This window comes from Triticum aestivum, chromosome 7A (assembly GCF_018294505.1).
Source record: "Triticum aestivum cultivar Chinese Spring chromosome 7A, IWGSC CS RefSeq v2.1, whole genome shotgun sequence".
In the NCBI taxonomy this organism is placed as follows: Eukaryota; Viridiplantae; Streptophyta; class Magnoliopsida; order Poales; family Poaceae; genus Triticum; species Triticum aestivum.
This window is the reverse complement of record NC_057812.1, coordinates 635,112,196-635,134,859: the sequence shown is the minus strand read 5'-3', so window position 1 is coordinate 635,134,859 and position 22,664 is coordinate 635,112,196. Positions and strand designations below refer to the sequence as shown.

Genomic DNA, 22,664 nt, shown 5'->3' with positions numbered 1-22,664 from the left:
GGACTCTACTTGGCGTGGAAGGCAAGCTAGGCAATACTTATATGGATATCTCCTCCTTTATAACCGACCTTGTGTAACCCTAACCCTCTCCGGTGTCTATATAAACCGGAGGGTTTTAGTCCGTAGGACAACAAATCACAACATACAATCATACCGTAGGCTAGCTTCTAGGGTTTAGCCTCTCTGATCTCGTGGTAGATCTACTCTTATAACACCCATATCATCAATATCAATCAAGCAGGACGTAGGGTTTTACCTCCATCAAGAGGGCCCGAACCTGGGTAAAACTTCGTGTCCCTTGCCTCCGGTTACCATCCGGCCTAGACGCACAGTTCGGGACCCCCTCTGATTATGAATATGAATATGCTTTGTGAGTAGTTACGTTTGTTCCCGAGGACATGGGAGAAGTCTTGCTATGAGTAGTCATGTGAATTTGGTATTCGTTCGATATTTTGATGAGATGTATGTTGTCATCCCTCTAGTGGTGTCATGTGAACGTCGACTACATGATACTTCATCATTGTTTGGGCCTAGAGGGAGGCATTGGGAAGTAATAAGTTGATGATGGGTTGCTAGAGTGACAGAAGCTTAAACCCTAGTTTATGTGTTGCTTCATAAGGGGCTGATTTGGATCCATATGTTTCATGCTATGGTTAGGTTTACCTTAATACTTCTGTTGTAGTTACGGATGCTTGCAATAGGGGTTAATCATAAGTGGGGTGCTTCTCCAAGGAAGGACAGTACCCAAGCACCGGTCCACCCACATATCAAATTATCAAAGTACCGAACGCGAATCATATGAGCGTGATGAAAACTAGCTTGACGATAATTCCCATGTGTCCTCGGGAGCGCTTTCCTTTATATAAGAGTTTGTCCAGGCTTGTCCTTTGTTACAAAAAGGATTGGGCCATCTTGCTACACCTTATTTACTTTTATTACTTGTTACCCATTACCAATTACCTTATCACAAAACTATCTGTTACCGATAATTTCAATGCTTGAAGAAGATACCTTGCTGAAAACCGCTTATCATTTCCTTTTGCTCCTCGTTGGGTTCGACACCCTTACTTATCAAAAAGGCTACAATAGATCCCCTACACTTGTGGGTCATCAGCCGTGGAGTGCGATTGTTGGTGGAGGGGGAGTAAACCTTTATTTTTATCGCTTGGGAACAGCCAGTAATGTGTTTAGCATGGAAGATATCGATACCTAATGGTCACGAAGTAAACAAGAAGGGTGCATTTCTCAAAATTTCATTTACCTCTGTTTTAAAAACTTGAGCTCTGGCACCGCTGGAAATCACTGCTTCCCTCTGCGAAGGGACTATCTATTTACTTTTATATTGTCATCACCTTCTCAAATACGCGCCAGAACCTGAGAGCACTATTGTCATCCTCATGCATTATGTGTAGCTAATGTTGGGTGCATCATCACTGGATCTTTTCTACCATGAATTACAATGTTTAGTCGCTGCTTGAACTTTGGAGGTGCTCTGCATTTATGTTTTGCGGTCTTAGAAAGGGCTAGCGAGATACAACTATTGTCATATTGTATCATAGTTGTTTTGACAACGTGTTGTTGTTTGAGATATCTTATTGTTGCTCGCTAGCTGATTACGTCACTGATATGAGTTAATATAATTTTTAAGAGTTATTGTTGACATGATTAGTTATAATCTTGGCTGAAAACCTGGGTGCTATTTAAGCTTATTTATGTAAACAAGAGCAAAAGAGTTCATAAAAGTTTTTCTTATTCACTTTCAGTTTATCAACTGAATTGCTTGAGGACAAGCAAAGGTTTAAGCTTGGAGGAGTTGATACGTCTCCGTCGTATTTACTTTTCCTAACGTTTTTCCTCCTGTTCTGGACTCCATTTTGCATGATTTGAATGAAACTAACCCGAACTGACATTGTTTTTAGCAGAACTACCATGGTGTTATTTTTGTGCAGAAATAAAAGTTCTCAGATTGGAATGAAACTTTGCGAGGATTTTTTATACAATAAGTAAGAATTTCTGGAGCCAAGAACCACCAGAGGGGGGGCACCTGGGTGGCCACAACCCACCAGGGCGCCCCCCCCCCTCCAGGCGCGCCCAGGTGGGCTGTCCCCACCCGGTGGCCTCGCAGACTTCAACCCAGATACTATAAAATCACATATTTGGAGAAAAAATCAAGGAGAAAAAATTATCGCATTTCGCGAGACGAAGCTGTTTCCACCTCCTGTTCTTCATCGGGAGGCCAGATCTGGAGTCCGTTTGGGGCTCCGGAGAGGGGGATCTTTGATCTTCGTCATCACCAACCCTTCTTCATCGCCAATTCCATGATACTCCCCACCGGGAGTGAGTAATTCCTTCGTAGGTTCGCTGGTCGGTGAGGAGTTGGATGAGATTCATCATGTAATCGAGTTAGTTTTGTTAGGGCTTGATTCCTAGTATCCATTATGTTCTGAGATTGATATTGCTATGACTTTGCCATGCTTAATGCTTGTCACTTTGGGTCCGGGTGCCATGATTTCAAATCTGAACCGTTTATGTTATCACCATTATATCCATGTTCTAGATCTGATCTTGCAATTTATAGTCACCTACTACGTGCTATGATCCGGCAACCCCGGAGTGACAATAGTCGGGACACTTCTTGGTGATGATCGTAGTTTGAGGAGTTCATGTATTCACTATGTGGTAATGCTTTGTTCCGGTTCTCTATTAAAAGGAGGCCTTAATATCCCTTAGTTTCCAATAGGACCCCGTTGCCACGGGAGGGTAGGACAAAAAATGCCATGCAAGTTCTTTCCATAAGTATGTATGAATATTTACGGAATACATACCTACATCATATTTATGAATTGGAGCTAGTGTCGTATCACCCTAGGTTAAGACTGTTATATGATGAACATCATCCAACGAATTCACCGATCCAATGCCTACGAATTTCTCTTATATTGTTTCTGCTAAGTTACTACTGCTGCTATTACTATTGCACTTGCTACAAAATCATCGCTATCACTGCTACCGTTACTATTGTTGTTGCTATTACTGTCGAAGCTATCATACTACTTTCTTACTCATCACGTTGTTGCAGATAATTAATATCCGGGTGTAGTTGAATTGACAACTCAGCTGCTAATACTTGCAAATATTCTTTGGCTTCCCTTGTGTCGAATCAAGAAATTTGGGTTGAATACTCTACCCTCGAAAACTATTATGATCCCATATACTCGTGGGTTATCACTCACTATTCCAAACTTATGGGCAACAAAGTCAATATGTATGCCTATGATTCGCCTGTGCCGTAAGGGCATGGGCTCTAAGCACAGTCAATAATGGTGTCATGGAATAGGGGGTGCTCACCACGTCGGCCTGCCGTTTATGGGCTGGGCTGAGGACCCACTAACTATTGAAGAGTGGGTCATGCAAGCCATGGCCCTCGGCATACTCAAGATGGAATCCTCCAAAGACCTAGCGTATACTTCAAGACATATTTAAATGATTGGCATGTTTATTCCTAGTTGTACCTGACATACTTGTAACCCTAGATACCCCCAGTGGCAATATAAGCAGAGGGGTTTTAGCCTGTAGAGGCAAGTTAGATACAATCATACGATCTCGACGTAGATCATCCTGTACTTTGTACTCCATCCACAAAATATAAACACGAGCATGGCTAGGGTACTACCTCTTCGAGAAGGCTCGAACCTAGGAAAACATTGTGTCCTTTTCTCTCCTGTTACCATCTAGCCAAGACCACCAGTTCGGGACCTCCTACCCAGGATCCGCCGGTTTTAGCACCGATAGAGGGTACTTGATTGTGAAGGGATTCTTGGGTGGACAACGACGTTGTCCAAGGCGCGTGGGTGGGGTCCGCGGACGTCTGAGGAAGCCTGGGCAGCGGCAGGAGAGGTATAACGGCGACGACGGATGGGTGCAGATGAAAGGAAGGGGAGGCACGGTTGGAGTACAAGAAAAGGGGACTGGGAGGAGGATTTGAGTATGTCGGGGGTGTCAAAGTCCTACGTGCCTAGTGTCCGGACTCCTGCAACGCGGGAAAACGAACTTTCAGACCGACCGATGAAGTACTGCGTTGGATGGAAAAACACGTCCGAATAGCTTCATCCATGCAGATGCGGGTGATTTGAGGGGCGGCATAGGAGATGCCCTCAAAGACCATGAATAACAGTTTTAAAAACTCTCATTTACGTGCTGATTTCCGAACGACTGAAACTAAGGTACAGTAAGCTATTCCAAGAATCCAAGAGCAAGTTGCAAAAAAAGAAGTAATTCCAAGATTTCTGAAATTTCCATATACTTTGTTTCATTCACTCAGGTATACTTCTTTTTATAGGCTAAAATACGTTGCAAAGAGGAAATTTCCCCTTTTCAATTTCATCTGACAGCTTTGGTCTTTTGGAGTTCAGAGCAGGGAATCCTTCCAACGAAACTTTTTGTTTTGCCAGTTGCCACTGTATTCATTCGTACGTTAAGAGGCAAACCGGTTCTTTCCTAATTGAGAGAGTGGAACGGTCGACTCGAGAGAGCCCCTGCCAACCGCCAGGAGTAGATCGGGCGGAGGATTCTTGTTAGCCAGTCAAGTCAAGGTAAAAGTTAGCAGAATCTACTTGTCCAAAAACATGTCAAACAAAGGACAAAGTTAAGAATCCTAACGCAGTGTATACCCTGTGATTCAGCTGTTCAACTGGAAAGCCTGCAGCGAAAAGCCTGCGCCAACAAGGGCGCTCTCCCACGCTACTAATTCTGGCTTTTCAAGGACCGGCAGAAAGGTCAAGAACACAACATAAACAAACACAGTCCAAGTCAATGCATCGGTATATGCATATCCTGGTTTACCCTTTCTTGGGCCTGTCAACACGGGAAGAAATTTCCAACTGCTACAAGTCAACAATGGTTTATCTCCAATTGGAGTTTTCTGTATGCCTCTATGTTCCAAGCAGGGTATGGACATGGCCGATTGTCCCAATCCTGAAGAAGAAACTACACATGTGTAGCAAATTAATGATACCAAAAAGGAACAGTTGCATCCACCTTAGAGTGCACCAATCAGCTAGGAAACCTCAATTTCACTTCAAACTCCTGCTTTGTAGTGCACAAATCACATCATGAGGAACAAGCACAATGAGAAGGAGAAATGCATATGTATTTGTGCATATGAGGAGAATGGCAGTCAAGCACAAGGATGAGCACAACACGTCTGTGGCTCCTCAGAATGTGACAGCCAAAACTATATGCACCTGCAAGTCTGCACTTGACAAAAGGGTCTACATTCCCATCCCGGTTATTCAAAGGAAATTGCTTCAAGCCTACAAAACGTGATCCAGTGAAGCAATGGCTCTTATACACGAGTGCTTCGAAGGAACAGCAAAACGCAAAACCATTGATATAACATCGGTAGCCTTTTCTCTAAAGTAACACTGGTAGCTTGAAAGAAGAAACGCTGCAAAAAAAAATCAACATTTCGGTTAGAATTTTCAGATAATGCTATCCATCAAACTTGCAATTGCAATGCACACATACCTTCAACAATTCAGGCACTTGTGATCATGCTATGTATTCTTCGTTTAGCTTAGATACACAAACTTAGATGAGACAGCAGTAACAAGTAGCAGCTGCATCACCATGTATAGACTGATCTCTAATTCATATACAACTTATTAAGACATCCGGATAATGATAATTTGCATTTCAGCATTTGTGCATCTTAAAACTTTGAGATAACTCAATTCATGATGCTTGCTACATATGATGGTTTGCATTTCAGCACTTGCAATAGCCATACAGATTTGAAATGGTGAAGCGGTGGCAATCACCGGCAGCATGTCTGTCAAATACTTTTTCTTCATTCCTTCGATTACCCTTTTCCAATTAATGAAACAACAACAGCAGCAAATCACTCTTGAAATACCACAGAGAAAGATAAGGAAAAGCTAAGATTTCCTTGCTCGCAGCTTACATGACTGAATTATTCACATATCAAATCAAAGTGGTAAGAAGAAAAAAAGAAGAAGGAAAGAAAGTAAGAAAAAAAGTGGCAAGAATTCTCCATTTCTAGCAAAAGAGAACACCACAAGATCATCGGAAGACGGACCAGAGCAGAGCGGAGCGGGGGCAAGCGCTTTTCTCGTTCCTTTCCCCAGTCCCCCCTCCCACGAATCCTTGCTATTCTCGTCGTCGTTGTCGAGCTAGAGGCGGAGCAGCGTGTCGTAGCGGCAGGTCATCTGATCAGCCTCGGCGGCCGCGGCGTCAAGGGCCCCGTCCTGTGGGGGCGGCATGTTCAGATCGAAGGGCAGCGGGGTGCGGGAGGCGGCCGCGTCGTCCCCATCCTCGCAGAGGAGGACGGAGGAGGAGGAGCCGCAGTAGCTGCGGCAGTCCTCCTCCCCTTCCTCGGCCGTGCCCGCTCGGGCGGCGCTGCGGGCCCTGGCGGGGGCGCGGGGCCCGCCGCCGCTCCAGGACTCGACGGTGCTGCTCTGGCTGGTCGTGGCGGTCGCGGCGGCCGCCGCGGGGGGAGGGGGAGGGCGCGGCGGCGGCTGCGTGGCGGAGGAGGGCGGGAAGTTGGTGCGGGCGGTGGGCCCGCGGAGGGATCGGGCGGCGGAGTCGTAGGCGCGGGCGGCGTCCTCGGCGCAGTCGAAGGTGCCCAGCCAGATCGGCGTCTTCTTGGCCGGGTCCCGGATCTCGGCGGCGTAGCGGCCCGAGGGGCGCTTCCGCACGCCGCGGTACCGGATCTCCGGCGACGGCTGCGGCTGGGGCTGCGGCGGCCTCGCCTTGCGCATCGCGGCCGGCCTAGGGTTTGGTCACAGTGGCGTGCGTGCTTCTTTCCCTTCTTCCCCTTGGTGGTTTTTGTTTGGGCTCCCTCGGCCCCCTGGCCTGCCTCTGCCTCTGCCTGGGTGGGGAAGCGGAAGGGGGAGGGAGGGAGGGAGGGAGGGGATGGGGCACGGACGCCTGCTTTGGTTTCTCCTCCTCCTCACGCGGGCACACGCCCCGGCTCGGCTCGGCTGCCCGGTGCTGTGCACTGCTGCTGGTCTGGTGGTGGTCGCTACGCCTACGCTACTCGCTGGAGTACGTGCGACTGCTACCGATCCGGCCCTGCTCCACCACTACGATTGCGGTATGGTATGGTCTGGTTTGGTTGGGTCTGGGTGGCGTGCCTTTTTCTTTCTATTAAAATCTGGGCGACGCCTGGATTTGGGGTCGGCGTCCCTTCCTGCCCCTGTTTCTTCTGCTTGGGCGCGTCGCGTCGCGTCTCGCGTTGCTCTAATTTCTACGGCAGACAGGCAGCCGGCTGGATGCGACCCACCCGTACCGTCCCGTCGCATCTCGTCCCGGGGTATATTAGTGTTAGTGGAGAGTAATTTTGGGGCGGCACGATTAGGCGGCGATATTCTTGTGGCTTGCTTGTAGAGACTCGAGCGCAGTGCGTGTGTTCTGCTCTGGCAAGGAACTACTGTGTAGGAAGGATTTGGGGTTAAGAAAAAAAAAACGTTAATTTCGGCGAGCTTAATTAAAAAAAACAGCAGACTTGCTTTGTGTAATTATATTCAAATTTTCAGTAGCACGCCGTTTGGATGCTTCACGTTGTTGGGCTGATAGTATGCGGGTATGGAATTTCATGAACTGGAATTGTATCTTGGCAATGTCGGCTGCTAGAACAGTTTTGTCGGACATCGGGAAAAACTCATATCTGTTATCGAGTCTTCCATGCATATATGTGTTTGAAGTCTGTATTTCCCCTCTTGCAAGGCGACTAGGGCAAAGCCTGCAAGCTCGTGGATCCCCTCTGTCTACCGCTCCGATCGCCAATGTCGAGGAGGAAATCCTAGTGACTCAGCTTTGGCTAGTAGATAGGCTAGAGTATTAGTCCTCCCAGAGGTAGGCCCTCAGACTGATGGCAGTGCTTCTTCTTTAGGTCAGTTTTCCAGGCTTCGATCCTTCTCAAATTCGTTCATCGGGGTGGATTAGACGGATCTCTGACGTAGATTCTTATCGGCTCCCCGCCCAAGGAGGGGCTTGTGTCTAATTAGCTAGTTGGTGAGGCGATAGCTTACCAAGGCCCAGACTGTGAGTGAGACACGACCCTGACTCGTATGGGAGGCGGCAATGGAACATTTTCCACAATGAGCGAAAGCCCGACGGAGCAATGCCGCGTGGAGGTGAAAGGTCTACGGGTCGTCAACTTCTTTTCTAGGAGTTGAAACCCTAACAATATCTAGGGAATAAGCCCAAAGCGGCTCCATTTCATTATATTTCACTTCCTAGCACTTCCTATCATTTAATATCCATCTCTTTGGTCTTATTGACATAAGAGATGTCCTTGTCAATAAAATAGATCCTAACGAAAATCCATCGATACCCAATCTCTAGTGGAAATCAAAGAAATCTATAATTCTATCAATTCCAATGGATTGGCGTAATTTTTCTACCGCATGTACATCCCCATAACAATAGTGTTTCTCTAAAAGAAATCTCCGTTGTTCCACGTCTCGGACTAACCCTCGGCCTCCAACCCGTAGGAACTACCAGATCACCCCAAGGACGCTTCGACATCCAGGAGTCACGGACCGACCATAGCCCATGTTCAATGAGTGGAACACGTTAGTCGTCTACTCACCTGTTGAGCAGTAAGGGTCGGAGAAGGGCAATCACTCGGGACGGCGAGGTTAGGGTTTCCCATCGTCCATACGCGATGGCGAGATTGGTGTCAAGATCTTCAGATTGAACCAAGGGTTCAACGACGATTGGGCTCCGGGGCGCTGGTCCTTAGGGGCACTACTTCCTCTAATCTAGTAAGTTGGTAGGGGCCCCAAGTGTGAAGACTTGTAGGCAAGCAACAACCTTAAGATTTCAAACCAGTAACAGAGCTTGAAATAGTCAATGAGTAGTACCTACACACAACTATAATACTTGTCTTGGTCCCCAACGAAACTAGTGAAATTACCAGTCTCGATAGTCTTGTTAGATACATGGCTTAATGAAAATTGTGGTAAAAATTGATAGTTGCAACGGAGAAAATATCAGTTTAGATTGTAAATGTCGGGGATATACCCTGCGGTATGACCCGACTGGAGTTATAACCCGGCTGGGACTTGGTAAACCGGCAGGTGTTAAGTCAGATGATAACTCGGCAAGTGTTAAGTCAAATGATAACCCGGTAGGTGTTAAGTCAAATGATAACCCGGCAGGTGTTAAGTCAGAGGATAACCCGACAGGTGTTAAGTCAGATCATAACCCGGCAACAGTCATAACCTGGCAGGCAATCATAACCCGGCAACAGTCATAACCCGACAGACAATCATAACCCGGCAGACAGTCATAACCCGACAGACAGTCATAACCCAGCAGACAGAGTCGCCTGGGGTTAATAAGCCCGAGACATTATGAAGCCCAAGACGTTAAGAAGCCCATGAAGAGAAGTCAAAATAGTTTAAGCCTTAATCCGAGTTGGACTCTACATGTAACCCGCCCCTTCAACATATATAAGGAGGGGCAGGGCGCCCCAAAGGGGAGAAAAAGGAATCTTAAGGGTTAGTCATAACTAGGAGAGCCGGTTTACGGCGCCTCCCTCGTGAAGATAATGAGACCTAGCCACAAACAGCATGTAGGGTTGTTACCAGATGATGTTTCCCGGGGCCCGAAGCTGTCTAAACCTTCGTCTTCTGTTGCGTCTCTCGATTCCGCTCAACCCCTCTCAAGCTACCACATAGATGTGTTGGTCTCACGACTAATTACTCACACTAGCATATTTGCCATGACAATTCCACGACAGTTGGCGCCCACCGTGGGTTATGCGCACGGTGGTGTTGAGTTCTTGGAAGGAATCTCTCCTAGGAAAATAATTAGGTGCTATCCACCTTATTTTTTTTAATATACTTTAAATTCTTCCGGGAACAATTGTCCTCCCTGTAATATGTTTGTCCCATGTTCATGGCAGAGACGACAAGATCATCTATTGATGACCCACAAGTATAGGGTATCTATCGTAGTCCTTTCGATAAGTAAGAGTGTCGAACCCAACGAGGAGCAGAAGGAAATGATAAGTGGTTTCCAGCAAGGTATTCTTTGCAAGTACTGAAATAAGTGGTAACAGATAGTTTTGTGATAAGATAATTTGTAATGAGCAACAAGTAACGAAAGTAAATAAGGTGCAGCAAGGTGGCCCAATCCTTTTTGTAGCAAAGGACAAGCCTGGAAAAACTCTTATATGATGTAAAGCGCTCCCGAGGACACATGGGAATATCGTCAAGCTAGTTTTCATCACGTTCATATGATTCGCGTTCGGTACTTCGATAATTTGGTATGTGGGTGGACCGGTGCTTGGTGCTGCCCTTACTTGGACAAGCATCCCACTTATGATTAACCTCTATTGCAAGCATCCGCAAATACAATAAAAGTATTAAGGTAAACCTAACCATAGCATGAAACATATGGATCCAAATCAGCCCCTTACGAAGCAACGCATAAACTAGGGTTTAAGCTTCTGTCACTCTAGTAACCCATCATCTACTTATTACTTCCCAATGCCTTCCTCTAGGCCCAAATAATGGTGAAGTGTCATGTAGTTGACGTTCACATAACACCACTAGAGGGGAGACAACATACATCTCATAAAAATATCGAACGAATACCAAATTCACATGACTACTAATAGCAAGACTTCTCCCATGTCCTCAGGAACAAAAGTAACTACTCACAAAGCATAAACATGTTCATAATCAGAGAGGTATTAATATGCATATAGGATTTGAACATATGATCTTCCACCAATTAAACCAACTAGCATCAACTACAAGGAGTAATTAACACTACTAGCAACCTACTAGCACCAATCCCTGACTTGGAGACAAGAATTGGATACAAGAGATGAACTAGGGTTTTGAGATGAGATGGTGTTGATGAAGATGTTGATGGAGATTGCCCTCTCCCGATGAGAGGAGCGTTGGTGATGATTTCCCCCTCCGAGAGGGAAGTTTCCCCGGCAAAACAGCCCCGCCAGAACCCTAGATTGGCTCCACCAAGGTTCCGCCTCGTGGCGGCAGAGTTTCGTCCGAGAAGATGGCTTATGATTTTTTTTCCATCGAAAGAGTCCATATAGCAGAAGATGGTCAGCGGAGGGCCACCAGGGGGCCCACGAGGTAGGGGGCGCACCCAGGGGGTAGGGCGTGCCCCCACCCTCGTGGGCAGGGTGTGGCCCCCCTGGTGAAGTTCTTGCGCTCAATGTTTTTTATATATTTGGAAAACATCATCCATGAAGTTTCAGGACTTTTGGAGCTGTGCAGAATAGGTCTCTAATATTTGTTCCTTTTCCAGCCAGAATCCCAGCTGTCGGCATTCTCCCTCTTTATGTAAACCTTGTAAAATAAGAGAGAATAGGCATAAGTATTGTGACATAATGTGTAATAACAGCCCATAATGCAATAAATATTGATATAAAAGCATGATGCAAAATGGATGTATCAACTCCCCCAAGCTTAGACCTCGCTTGTCCTCAAGCGAAAAGCCGAAATCGAAAAATATATCCGCATGTTTAGAGATGAAGGTGTCGATAAAAATAAAATACAGACATGAGGGCATCATGATCATTCTTAGAGCAGCAACTTATATAATTCTTGTCATATGATATCTTATGCTAGAGTAATAATTCAATCACAATATCAAGTATGAATCGTAAACTTCATTGAAAACTGACAAACTATAATCTCAGTCATTGAGGCAATTGCAATTTATCATAACATAGGAAAGAGTCAATGTATAAGAGCTTTTCAGCAAGTCCACATACTCAACTATCATATAGTCTTTCACAATTGCTCACACACGCAATACTTACGGGTATGGAGTTTTAATCGGACACAGAGAAAGATAGGGGCTTATAGTTTTGCCTCCCAACGTTTTACCTCAAGGGTAATGTCAACAATAATAGTTCGTGAAAACTAACATCCAATTAGCCATATATACCAAGATCTTTCCAACATATTATGCTTGCCAAAGGATAAAATGTAAAAAGGAAGGGTGAAGATTGATGACTCTTTTACAGTGTAGGAGATAAAAGTAAAAGAGAGGCCCTTCGTAGAGGGAAGCAGAGGTTTTCATGCGCTTTTATGGTTGGATGCACAAAAATCCTAATGCGAAAGAACGTCACTTTTATATTGCCACTTGTGATATGGACCTTTATTATGCAGTCTATCGCTTTTATTACTTCCATATCACACGATCGTATAAAGCTTATTTCTTCCACACCAATCAATCATACATATTTAGAGAGAAATTTTTATTGCTTGCACCGATGACAACTTACTTGATGGATCTTACTCAATCCATAGGTAGGTATGGTGGACTCTCATGGCAAAACTGGTTTAAGGGTATTTGGAAGCACAAGTAGTATCTCTACTTGGTGCAAAGAATTTGTCTAGCATGAGGGAGAAAAGCAAGCTCAACATGTTGGAGGATCCAAGACAATATAATTTATCTCAGATGTAAGAAAACATAACCCATTACGTTGTCTTCCTTGTCCAATGTCAACTCTTTAGCATGTCATATTTTAATGAGTGCTCACAATCATAAAAGATGTCCAAGATAGTATATTTATATGTGAAGAACTCTCTTTCTTTATTACTTCCTATTAATTACAACGATGACCAAAACTATGTTTGTCAACCCTCAATAACTTTTATTCATCATACTCTTTCTATGTGAGCTCATTACTCTCCATAAGAGTCACATGATCTCTTTGTTTCTTTTTATTTCTTTCTCTTTTCTTTTATTCACTTGGGATCATGGCAAAATAATCAAGCCCTTGACTCAACACTAATCTTTATTATATAGCTCACGGACTCGATTACATAGACGGATAATAAAGCAAAACTCACAACTAGATCATACTAAGTACTTTTATTCTACTACATCAAGATATTACCAAAAGGATCGAACTAAGAAAAATGGTAAAGATAAAAGGGGTGGTGATACGATACCGGGGCACTCCCCCAAGCTTGGCAGTTGCCAAGTGGAGTGCCCATACCAGATACTCAATTCTTCTTTGTTGGTGAAGAAGGTGGAGTTGTTGATGATGGATAGTCGCACATCGAGCATAGGAGGTCTTCTAGCTTGCGGATAATGCCCTTGAGTGCGATGATATGCTCCTTCAACAAAATATTTTCACGTGTGAGATACTTATTTTGTATACGAGCCTACTCAATCATCTTGAAAGCTTCGATTTCTGTTGGGGTAAGAAGATTGTGATCCAGTTGAAGGGTGTCCTCTGTTGTTGGAACTTGGTCCTCCATGACCTTCTTGATCCCTTCATCCTTGTTGATCTCCATAGGTTCTTCTCTCTTCAGCTCTATCTTCATTAGACAAGCATCATTGTCCTCATGGTTGGAGGAGTAGGGAGACGACATAGTGCCTGGCCTTAAGAACCCTGACAGAAGACAGCTCGAAACAAAGAAAGGAGATTTTTGCGTGATACAGGAGTCAAAACCCCTGGGAGGTTATATAATGAATTTCTACCGACCAAAATACGTGTCCTGTAAGAAAACGGAGTCCGGAGAGCACACGAGGTGCCCATGAGGTAGGGGCGCGCCCTCCACCCTCGTGGGGCCCTCGTGTCCTTTCTGTACCGCTGCTTATTTTTCTATTTTTCTAAATATTCCAAAATGGAGAAATATTGCCTTAAAAATTGTTTTGGAGTCGGTTTACTTACCGTACCACATACTATTCCTTTTCGGAGTCTGAAACGTTCCGGAAAGTGTCCTTTATGTATTCCTTCGGGGTTACGATTTCAATTACACTGGTTTCAACATTTATGGGATTACCTGAGATATAGTGTTTGATTCTTTGACCGTTCACCACCTTCGGATTTGTGCCTTCGAAGTTGTTGATTTTTATGGCACCGTAATGGTAGACCTCCTCGATAACATAAGGACCCTCCCATTTAGAGAGAAGTTTTCCTGCAAAAAATCTTAAACGAGAGTTGTATAGCAATACATAATCACCTACGTTAAACTCGCGCTTTTGTATTCTTTTATAATGCCACCTTTTAACTTTTTCTTTAAACAACTTGGCATTTTCGTAGGCTTGGGTTCTCCATTCATCAAGTGAGCTAATATCAAATAACCTCTTCTCATCGGCAAGTTTAAAATCATAATTAAGTTCTTTAATAGCCCAATAAGCCTTGTGTTCTAGTTCGAGAGGTAAGTGACATGCTTTTCCATAGACCTTTTTATACGGAGACATACCCATAGGATTTTTATATGCGGTTCTATAGGCCCATAATGCATCATCAAGTTTCTTGGACCAAATTTTCAGACCTATTAATAGTCTTTTGCAAAATTAATTTGAGTTCTCTGTTACTCAATTCTACTTGACCACTAGACTGAGGGTGATAAGGGGATGCAATTCTATGATTAACATCATATTTAGCAAGCATTTTACGGAAAGCACCATGAATAAAATGTGAACCACCATCATTCATTAAATATCTAGGGACTCCAAACCTTGGAAAGATAACTTCTTTAAGCATTTTAATAGGAGTGTTATGATCAACACTACTAGTTGGAATAGCTTCTACCCACTTAGTAACGTAATCAACAACAACTAAAATATGTGTGTAACCATTAGAGGAAGGAAAAGGTCCCATATAGTCAAAGCCCTAAACATCAAATGGTTCAATAACAAGTAAATAATTCATAGGCATTTCTTGACGTCTACTAATATTACCAATTCTTTGACATTCATCACAAGTTAAGACAAACTTACGGGCATCCTTGAAGAGAGTAGGCCAATAAAAACCAGATTGCAGTACCTTATGTGCAGTCCTATCTCCAGCATGGTGTCCTCCATAAGCTTCGCAGTGACACTTGCGTAGGATATGTTCCTGTTCATGCTTAGGTACACAACGTCTAATAACACCATCTACTCCTTCTTTATAAACATGTGGGTCATCCCAAAAGTAATGCCTCAAATCATAAAAGAACTTTTTCTTTTGCTGGTATGTGAAACTAGGTGGTATAAACTTAGCAACAATGTAATTAGCATAATCAGCATACCATGGAGCAGTGAGAGAAGCATTTATGACATTTAGTTGTTCATCAGGAAAGCTATCATCAATATGTAGTGGGTCATCAGGCACATTTTCTAACCAAGACAAGTTGTCTGCAACGGGGTTCTCAGCTCCTTTTCTATCAAAAATATGTAAATCAAATTCTTGTAGCAAGAGAACCCATCTAATAAGTCTAGGTTTAGCATCTTTCTTTTCCATAAGATATTTAATAGCAGCATGATCAGTGTGAATAGTTACTTTAGAATCAACAATATAAGGTCTAAACTTATCACAGGCAAATACAACTGCTAAGAATTCCTTCTCAGTAGTAGCATAATTTCTTTGAGCATTGTCTAGAGTTTTACTAGCACATTGAATAACATTTAGTTTCTTATCAACTCTTTGTCCTAGAACAACGCCTACATCATAATCACTAGCATCACACATAATTTCAAAGGGTAAATTCCAATCAGGTGGCTGAACAATAGGTGCAGAGATCAATGCTTTCTTAAGTATTTCAAATGCTTCTACACAATCATCATCAAAGACAAATGGTATATCTTTTTGTAATAAATTAGTCAGAGGCCGAGAGATTTTTGAGAAGTCCTTAATGAACCTCCTATAAAAACCGGCATGACCAAGGAAACTTCTTATACCTTTGATGTCCTTGGGACATGGCATCTTTTCAATAGCATCAACCTTGGCTTTATCAACTTCAATACCTCTTTCGGAAACTTTATGCCCCAAGACAATACCTTCATTAACCATAAAGTGGCACTTTTCCCAATTCAAGACAAGATTAGTTTCTTCACATCTCTGCAAAACTCGATCAAGGTTGCTCAAGCAATCATCAAAAGAAGATCCATAGACGGAAAAGTCATCCATGAAAACCTCACAAATCTTTTCACAAAAGTCAGAGAATATAGCCATCATGCATCTTTGAAAGGTAGCAGGTGCATTACATAAACCAAAAGGCATACGTCTATAAGCAAAAGTACCAAAAGGGCATGTAAAAGTAGTCTTTGATTGATCTTTGGCTGACACAAGTATTTGAGAGAAACCAGAATAACCATCTAGAAAGCAAAAATGTGTATGTTTAGACAATCTTTCTAGCATTTGATCAATAAAAGGTAAGGGGTAATGATCCTTTTTAGTAGCATTATTTAACTTGCGGAAATCAATTACCATCCTATAACCAGTAATAATTCTTTGAGGAATCAATTCATCTTTATCATTAGGAACAACAGTAATACCTCCCTTCTTAGGGACACAATGGACATGACTTACCCACTTACTATCAGCAACGGGATAAATTATACCTGCCTCAAGGAGCTTTAGTATCTCCTTTCTTACCACTCCTTTCATTTTAGGATTCAGTCGGCGTTGATGATCGCGAACTGGTTTAGCATCTTCTTACAAATTAATTTTATGTTGACATAAAGTGGGACTAATGCCCTTAAGATCATCAAGAGTATACCCAATAGTAGCACGGTGCTTCTTCAGTGTTTTCAATAATCTCCCTTCCTCATGCTCTGAAAGGTTAGCACTAATAATAACAGGATATATCTTTTTCTCATCAAGATAAGCATATTTAAGAGTATCAGGTAACGGTTTAAGCTAAAACACGGGATCACCCTTGGGTGGAGGAGGATCCCCTAGGATTTCAATAGGTAAATTGTTTTTCAGAATAGGTTCCTATTTAAAGAATACTTCATCTAATTCCCTTCTTTCATTCATAAACATATCATTTTCATGGTCTAGCAAATATTGTTCTAAGGATCACTAGGAGGTATGGCAATAGAAGCAAGACCAATAATTTCATCCTTACTAGGTAATTCTTCTTTATGGTGTTGTCTACTAAATTTAGAAAAAATAAATTCATGAGTCATATCATCTAAATCGACAGTAACAACATCCCTTTTGCAATCTATGGTAGCATTAACAGTATTTAAGAATGGTCTACCAAATATAATGGGACAAAAACTATCTTGTGGGGAACCAAGAACAAGAAAATCAATAGGATATTTAGTTTTCCCACACAAGACTTCAACATCTCTAACTATTCCCATTGGTGAAATAGTATCTCTATTAGCAAGTTTAATTGTGACATCAATATCTTCTAACTCAGCAGGTGCAATGTCATGCATAATTTCTTTGTATAAGTCAATAGGTATTACACTAGCACTAGCACCAATATCACACAAGCCATGATAACAATGATCTCCTATTTTAATAGAAATAACAGGCATGCCTACCACGGGTCTAGGTTTATCTGTATCACGGGGTTTAGCAATTCTAGCAGTTTCATTACAGAAATAAATAACATGCCCATCTATATTATCAGACAAGAGATCTTTAAAAATAGCAATATTAGGTTCAACTTTAACTTGCTTAGGAGGTGTATATCTTTTAATATTGCTTTTACGAACCACAGTTTAAGCTTTAGCATGATCCTTTATCCTAACAGGGAAAGGTGGTTTCTCAACGTAAGAAGTAGGAACAATAGGATCATTATAAGTAATAGTCTTTTCTTCAACTTTAATGGGTGCAACTACTTTTACTTCTATGGGAGGATGATATTTAAAGCACTTCTACTTGGGGAGATCAACATAAGCAGCAAAAGATTCACAGAAAGAAGCTACTATCTCAGAGTCAAGTCCATATTTAGTGCTAAATTTACGAAAAATATCGGTCCATAAAAGATTTAACACAATCAAAACTAGGTGTCATACCTGACTCATTACCATTGTCGAGGTCCCAATCTTCGGAGTTGCGTTTAATTCTTTCCAATAAATCCCATTTGAATTCAATAGTCTTCATCATAAAAGAGCCAACACAAGAAGTATCGAGCATGGTGCGATTGTTACTAGAAATCCGAGCATAAAATTTTGAATAATCATTTCTCTTGAGAGCTCATGATTGGGGCATGAATATAACATTGATTTAAGCCTCCCCCAAGCTTGAGTGATGCTTTCTCCTTCGCGAGGCCAAAAATTATATATATAATTGCGATCACGATGAACAAGATGCATAGGATAAAACTTTTGATGAAATTCCAATTTCAATTGTTTGTAGTTCCAAGACTCCATATCATCACATAGCCTATACCATGTCGATGCATCTCCCCTCAAAGACAAAGGGAGGACCTTCTTCTTAACAACATCTCCGGGTACACCTGCAAGCTTAAATAATCCACAAACTTAATCCACATATATTAGATGCTCATCAGGATGTTTTGTTCCATCTCCTAAAAAAGGATTAGCTAGCAGTTTTTCTACCATAACCAAAGGAATTTCAAAGCAAGCATTTTCATTTTCAGTAGGTTCAGTAGGTTGAGGAGCAACTCTTTGCTCTACTGGTCGGGGTGAAGATACCCCGAACAAGCCCCTCAGAGGATTACTTTCTATAGTAACAAGTGACAGTAAATTTCAGCACACTATATAATTTTTTCCTTACCAAATTCCACCTACCAAAGGCACTTCACTCCCCGGCAACAGCGCCAGAAAAGAGTCTTGATGACCCACAAGTGTAGGGGATCTATCGTAGTCCTTTTGATAAGTAAGAGTGTCGAACCCAACGAGGAGCAGAAGGAAATGATAAGCGGTTTCCAGCAAGGTATTCTCTGCAAGTACTGAAATAAGTGGTAACAGATAGTTTTGTGATAAGATAATTTGTAAGGAGCAACAAGTAATGAAAGTAAATAAGGTGCAGCAAGGTGGCCCAATCCTTTTTGTAGTAAAGGACAAGCCTGGACAAACTCTTATATGATGTAAAGCGCTCCCGAGGACACATGGGAATATCGTCAAACTAGTTTTCATCACGTTCATATGATTCGCGTTCGGTACTTCGATAATTTAGTATGTGGGTGGACCGGTGCTTGGGTGCTTCCCTTACTTGGACAAGCATCCCACTTATGATTAACGTCTATTGCAAGCATCCGCAAATACAACAAAAGTATTAAGGTAAACCTAACCATAGCATGAAACATATGGATCCAAATCAGCCCCTTACGAAGCAACGCATAAACTAGGGTTTAAGCTTCTGTCACTCTAGCAACCCATTATCTACTTATTACTTCCCAATGCCTTCCTCTAGGCCCAAATAATGGTGAAGTGTTATGTAGTTGACGTTCACATAACACCACTAGAGGGGAGACAACATACATCTCATAAAAATATCGAACGAATACCAAATTCACATGACTACTAATAGCAAGACTTCTCCCATGTCCTCAGGAACAAAAGTAACTACTCACAAAGCATAAACATGTTCATAATTAGAGAGGTATTAATATGCATATATGATCTGAACATATGATCTTCCACCAATTAAACCAACTAGCATCAACTGCAAGGAGTAATTAACACTACTAGCAACCTACTAGCACCAATCCCGGACTTGGAGACAAGAATTGGATACAAGAGATGAACTAGGGTTTTGAGATGAGATGGTGGTGATGAAGATGTTGATGGAGATTGCCCTCTCCCGATGAGAGGAGCGTTGGTGATGACGGTGACGATGATTTCCCCCTCCGGGAGGGAAGTTTCCCCGGCAGAACTGCCCCGCCAGAACCCTAGATTGGCTCCGCCAAGGTTCCGCCTCGTGGCGGTGGAGTTTCGTCCGAGAAGATGGCTTATGATTTTTTTCCCATCGAAAGAGTCCATATAGCAAAAGATGGTCACTGGAGGGCCACCAGGGGGCCCACGAGGTAGGGGGCGCGCCCAGGGGGTAGGGCGTGCCCCCACCCTCGTGGCAGGGTGTGGCCCCCTGGTGAAGTTCTTGCGCTCAATGTTTTTTATATATTTGGAAAACATCATCCGTGAAGTTTCCAGACTTTTGGAGCTATGCAGAATAGGTCTCTAATATTTGTTCCTTTTCCAGCCAGAATCCCAGCTGCCGGCATTCTCCCTCTTTATGTAAACCTTGTAAAATAAGAGAGAATAGGCATAAGTATTGTGACATAATGTGTAATAACAACCCATAATGCAATAAATATTGATATAAAAGCATGATGCAAAATGGACGTATCATCTATCATCCAGATACATCAGGACAATTATTCACCGCCGAGGTGGAGTTATATCACGGATATGGAGTGCATGGCTTTGTCATTTGGCACTGACATTTATCCGTACTACCGTGATCAAAAGAAGTATTTATGCTGCTGCCCTTGTGGTCTAGTCTACATCAACACACCGGAGCTGCGCCCGTTTGCACGAGCTGTTTAATGAGTGCACGCAAGTTACCGCTCCTACGGCCCAGTTTATTTCAGCAAATCTGGAGCAAATCATAATGTATTATCAGTTTCAACCGGATGGCTCAATGAATTGGAGTACATATTGTTGCCACTGCAGTTTGGGTAATTTCAACAACCAGCGTGGATGACCCACTGGCCGGGTTACTGACACAATTCCAATGGGATCAATTATAACCCACCAAGATTCAACATATTTCAGCAATCCACTGGTTATATCATGGTCAAACATGGAAAGTCTCAAGCCAACTCCTCGAGTAGTCTTAAGACTCGGGGGCTACGATGACATGACTGAGCAAATCTTGCCAGCTTCAGCAAATTCAAAGAACCCCAGGACGAGGGAGGGAAAGATAACCCGGTCCCGGAGGCTACTGCTATATTGATGAAAATTTAAAAGGCCGTCAGAAATATTCCGGTTCACAATGATGCTTCCGGTTTACAATCCAGTTCAAGGGAATCCCGTCTCCCACACAACGCTGAAGCCCTCAATATCCGGTTCAAAATCTGGTTTAAGAGGAAACTGTCTCCCACAAAGCTTTGAAGCTCTCAATATCCGGTTTAAGAATTTCCGGTTCAAAAAAGAATAATCTCTCGCAAGTTCGAGTTCTCGGGAAAAATTAAAGGGACCAAAGAGAGTCTGTTGCAAAAGCACAACTCAAACATAGGTGCCCCTTGAGCACAGCTCACAATATCACTTGGGGGCTTGGTCGTATTCGAACCATAGCTACCTCTTGATCGGCGTAAGGCCACCAGGGAAAACACTTGGGGGCTTGGTCGTATTCAAACCATAGCTACACCTCTTGATCGGCGTTAGGCCACCAGGGAAATCACTTAGGGTCTTGGTCATATTCGATCCATAGCTACACGTCTTGATCGGCGTAAGGCCACCAGGGAAATCACTTGGGGGCTTGGTCGTATTCGAACCATAGCTACACCTCTTGATCAGCGTAAGGCCACCAGGATGATCACTTGGGGGCTTTGGTCATGTACCATAGCTTAAACCCTCTTGATCGGTGCAATACCACAGTTATGACTACTTAAACCCTCTTGATCGGCTCAATGCCACATACACATACATCATCATATATTGCATCATACATTGCATCATCATTGCATCATCATACATTGCATCATTGTTACATCATCATAGCATACATCATATGTGCATGGATATACTGGTTTATATGGTAGGAATCGGTTTTCAGGCCAGGTTATATTATTCAAATCTTTAATAGCCAACATGGCTGGATTTTTATTATGGTTATCAATAACCAGTATTATGATTGAGGTTTTCGAAGTCGCTTTAGCACAATGGATATTATTTTATTGATGGATATGATTTATTCTGCAATGGAAGGAATAGTCCCAAGTCGCTCCAGGCTTATGACCCGGCACTTGGGGGCTACATTATTCAAATTGAGATTACATCAAATATGCAAGTCCCATGTCACTGCCAGCATGCACCATGGCACTTGGGGGCTAATGCAAAGTCATTTTTTGATCACCTTATTGAAGACCTGACTCATCACATTGTAATGAGCCGGCCCTTGGGGGCTACCAATTGCTCCTGTCAACAATTCAATGTACACAAGTCTTAATCCATTATATTGAAGGGTCCACTCCTCAGTTGGTAAAGTACAAAGCTCTTAACCTTGTGGACGTGGGTTCAAGCCCCATGATGGGAGTTACATCATATGTTGTTATTTTCAATGAAGTATATATAAAGTCCCAGCTCAGTATTATCTTACTAAGCCAGCCCTTGGAGGCTATACGTTACTGCTCAAATCTACATGATTATATTTACAAAGTCCCTGCTCACTATTGCATAATGACCCGGCCCTTGGGGGCTACACTGGTTGAAGTTTTTATGAGCGTCAGGCAATTACAAGTCCCAGATTGCTGCTAGCATGACAACCCGACACTTGGGGCTACATATGTGGAATACTCAGTTCTGACTAGTGATTGAGATGAACAACCTGGATTTTATTCAAGGTTGTGATTAACAGCCACAGTTCATATTGAAGCAATTCTTAAGCTGTTACTACATTACCTTCTTAAGACTTGGGGGCTACAAGTGATAGGCATATAAGAGGTATATTTTCAAAGCTAATGTTAACAAATAGTTATGACCCGGTGCCATCAATATTTATAAACCGACAATTTTGGCAATGATAAATCGGCAAGTTTTACATCCTTAAGCCGGCTGAAGATCAGATGAGTATTTCAAAGACCAATATTTTTGTTAAGCATTGGGAGCTGAATCAAATGAATTATTCTTCACAATATTTCTCTGTGACAAACCAATGTCAGCAAATTGATTATGAAGCTGGCCTGTTGACCCGGATTTTCTAGAAGAAGGAAATGACAAGGACTTAA

General features: G+C 42.8%; 1 protein-coding gene across 1 annotated transcript; it reads right to left on the bottom strand.

The window, feature by feature from the left end:
* Positions 1-5,829: 5,829 nt before the first annotated feature.
* On the bottom strand, positions 5,830-7,090 carry LOC101290627 (ethylene-responsive transcription factor 3). Its single transcript, XM_044568338.1, has one exon. The coding sequence runs from the start codon at positions 6,777-6,779 to the stop codon at positions 6,192-6,194; it is 588 nt and encodes a 195-aa protein (XP_044424273.1). The 5' UTR covers positions 6,780-7,090; the 3' UTR covers positions 5,830-6,191.
* Between the last annotated feature and the right edge of the window lie 15,574 nt (positions 7,091-22,664).

Excerpts from the sequence above, each read along its gene's own strand:
- LOC101290627 (XM_044568338.1), bottom strand. The coding sequence starts at position 6,779 with ATGCGCAAGGCGAGGCCGCCGCAGCCCCAGCCGCAGCCGTCGCCGGAG.